Genomic DNA, 3,053 nt, shown 5'->3' with positions numbered 1-3,053 from the left:
TAGGTCTACGATAGCCCTGGAGATGGCAGTGGAGTGTGGCAGTGTTATCTGGGACCCGGACAAATTTTGTCTCTCCCGTCCTTCCCTCTAGGCTGAGGGGCCTGTGGCTGAAGAGAACCCCACAAACCACTGAGAAGAAGGCTGAGGGATGGCGTGCTGCCCCGCGGGTGTCTGGGGGTGCCAGGGCCCGGGAGCAGCATGCTGAGCTGGGTCCAGTAGCCACGAGTGAGGCCCCTTGAGGCCAGGAAGGCTTCCTTGTTGAAGGTTTCACTGGTCACCTCTGCAGGAGGAGGAGGGGAGGGTTGAGGGCCCGGTCGCCAGGACCCCAGGCTACAGCTCTGCTCAGTTTCTCCCAAGGCCCCTGGGTCCGAACCTGGTTCTCAGTGTTTACTGCGTAGCTGGTGTCAAGACCACAGAAGCCTTAGAACGGCTCCCCGGGCTTGAGCGTTCGTTAATATACTTATTTTACGGATGAGAAAACGGAGGGTCTAAAACGTGAAGTTAAGGGCGGGGCTGCGGGTAGCGGGGGGCTTGCACCCTCATTCCCGAATCCCCTGAGCTCTCTCTCGGGCCCAGGCGCACACTCCTCAGCCCCAGACCCTGTCTTCAGCTCAGGGGTCTGGTCCCCCGCCCTCGTCCCTGGGATGCAGCCCCCAGCTGGGGGATTCAGGACCCTGTACCTGGGCACCCAGCCTGGGTCCCAAACACCGGGTCCCCGTTTCTCCCGCCCCGTCTTGGTCTCCTCGTGATACCTGCGGTGTAGGTGAAGGGCAGGACTGCCAGCTCTCCAGCTCGGTCCATGAAGGCCGCAAGCCTCGGGCACCAAAACCGGTGGCTCACGTCATCTGGGCATCGTTGCCAGTCGGCCCGGAGACAAGACTCCCCGCAGTACAAGACGGCACTACACTGGGGGCTGCGGTCACAGAGGGTGGCGGGCACCCGGTCATAATCTCTGGAGGGCCTTTTCTGCTGTCTGTCTGTCCTGCTGCATCCCATACGTCACGTGGTCCGTTTTTCTGTGTACTCCACTCCACAGCTTGATTTTTCCCTCCTTTTACTTCCCCGCCCCTCATTCTGTGTGCTAGGCCCCCCACCCGCCAGCTGTCTGTCTGCCTGGTGGGGTCTTCCTCCCTCTCACCCCATCTGTCTGGCTGCTCACCAAGGTGTCAGCTTCACTTCAAAGCTATGTCTGTGACAGACATGGCAGGTTCGAGCCCGAAGGGAGGCAAATGTGAAGCCTGGCCGGGGACCCCAGTTCCGCATTGGTGTCTTGGCTAACTTCACCCCCAGCCTTGGGACCAGACTCTCCAGTTCTCTGGGTGAGGGTGGAGATGGCGTCAGGCTGGGGGTGTTCAGGAGTCCAGACCCCTATCTCCTCTCGCCCCCCAACCTCAGATACTAGATTTCTGTACCGATGCAGCTGGGCGTCCCCCACAGTCAGCTGTCGGGGCTTTCGAGGGTCTCCGGAGCCCATCGGGCAGGCCATGCTGTGGCAGAGGAGACCATAGGCCCGAGGGCCCAGGTTCTCCAGCCCCGAGACCTTGCCTGCACTGCCCTGGGCTCCGTCCATTAGCAGGTCAATGCCCAAAAGGGTGCCGTGTTCATCTGTTACCAGTAGGAGGCAGGAAAGGTGCAGGGGGGCAGGCTCTGGGGAATTAGGGAAAAGTCAAAGGCATGAACATCAGGCCTGCAAGGGCTGCACAAGTCAACGAAATGAACGGGGCGGGGGACCAGGGAGAGAGCAGGTGTCCTGTCTGTCTGCCGGCGGGGCCAGCCAATGCACAGGGCAGCCAGGCAGAAATGTGGGCCTGCTGTTGCAACTTTAAATGTTTCTTGAGACTTCTAGAGGGTTTTTTTTTTTCTCCTCTCCCTTTCAATGCATGAATGTTGGCTCAAATTAAAGAAAAAAACATTGTGAGTCAATGAAAACACCTTTGCAGCCACATTGGCCTACAGGGCAGGGGCTCCTGGATGGGCTCTGAGAGGTAGAGGAGGTCTTCCAAAGAGGGGAACGCAGAGAGGGGGCAGGGGAGGGCCAGCCCCCGGGGTCTTACCACTTCTCTGCCCCTTCCTCCTCTCAGGGACCCCTTCGTCCTCTGTCTTGTCTTCTCGGCAGCCATCCTGGCCCCCTCTGCCAGCTCCTGCCTCCGGCTTGGCCTCCTCTGGCTCCCCTGGAGGGTGTGCTTCCTTGGGGGACTCTCTGCTGGTCGGGGCGGGCTCCCCATCTTCCCCTGGATCTGCCTTCCCCACGCCTGCACCCTCCTGCTCTCCATCCCTTTCCTCCTCCTCCTCTTCTTCCTCCCCTTCCTCCAGGCTGACAAAACTGATGTAGGGACTTAGGTCTCGCAGGTGGAGTGGAGGCTCATCTCCCAGGAACCGGGCAGCCCCTAGGCCCGGTCCAGGGCCCGGCTCTGTCCCTTGCCCCAGGCTGATGCCCACATTACGGTTGGGCAAAACATGGAGCACCCAGAGGGCGGGGTCCTGGGGCAGCCTTCTGATCTGAGTCTCCAGCTGGCGACAGCGGCCCTCGAGGCCGGCGCCCACGGCCCCACGCTCCGCCGCAAACTTTCGGAACCAGCCAAACAGGAGGGCAGCGAAATCAAGGAACTCATCCCGGTATCCAGACACAAACTCCATGTCTTCAGGGGCACAGGGGCCTGGGCCCAGACTGAGCGAGCAGAGGAAGGGATGTACGGTGAGGGAGAGGTTAGTGGGGATTTGGGGGCCGGGTCACAAGATGGGGAGGGTGTACGGTTGGGACTTCCGGATTGGATGTTAGGAGCGGAGGCTAGTTTTCAGGGCTCAGGGTGGGGGCTCAGGGTGGGGATGGGGGCTGGGCTTGGAAGCGGGCGAGGAGGGTTTCAGATGAGTGGTCGCGAGTGAGACGGTCTTTGGGGCTCAAACCCTCGGTGCTGTGGTTTGAGCTGGGGGTGGGTTTGGAAGGCTAACCCGAAGGGAAGGGTTTGGAGAGGAGGGAGGGCTTTGGGGCCCGTCTGTGGGGTGTGGCAGGAGGGAAACGGAGCCTGGCACTCCTCCGGCTTGGCTCGGCTCGG

The 3,053-nt window shown here is 61.1% G+C and overlaps 1 protein-coding gene across 1 annotated transcript; it reads right to left on the bottom strand.

The window, feature by feature from the left end:
* Window positions 1-43: 43 nt before the first annotated feature.
* Window positions 44-3,047, bottom strand: ZMYND15 (zinc finger MYND-type containing 15). The gene is made up of 5 exons (XM_029928481.1): window positions 2,055-3,047; window positions 1,413-1,647; window positions 1,160-1,315; window positions 753-913; window positions 44-280 (listed from the first exon to the last, which is right to left on the bottom strand). Exons 1-5 carry the CDS (start codon window positions 2,635-2,637, stop codon window positions 45-47), a joined length of 1,371 nt encoding a protein of 456 aa, XP_029784341.1. The 5' UTR covers window positions 2,638-3,047; the 3' UTR covers window position 44.
* Window positions 3,048-3,053: the final 6 nt, after the last annotated feature.

This window comes from Suricata suricatta, chromosome 17 (assembly GCF_006229205.1).
Source record: "Suricata suricatta isolate VVHF042 chromosome 17, meerkat_22Aug2017_6uvM2_HiC, whole genome shotgun sequence".
Taxonomy (NCBI): Eukaryota; Metazoa; Chordata; class Mammalia; order Carnivora; family Herpestidae; genus Suricata; species Suricata suricatta.
Note: the sequence above shows the minus strand (reverse complement) of the source record. Positions and strands in the feature narration are given on the sequence as shown.

Bases quoted from the DNA above. Each gene is read 5' to 3' on its own strand.
- ZMYND15 (XM_029928481.1), bottom strand. From the start codon at position 2,637: ATGGAGTTTGTGTCTGGATACCGGGATGAGTTCCTTGATTTCGCTGCC. The intron at 914-1,159 runs GTGAGCAGCCAG...CTGTGACCGCAG, and splicing joins GAAGTGAAGCTGACACCTTG to CCCCCAGTGTAGTGCCGTCT. The intron at 281-752 runs GTATCACGAGGA...CTCCTCCTGCAG, and splicing joins GCCCTTCACCTACACCGCAG to AGGTGACCAGTGAAACCTTC.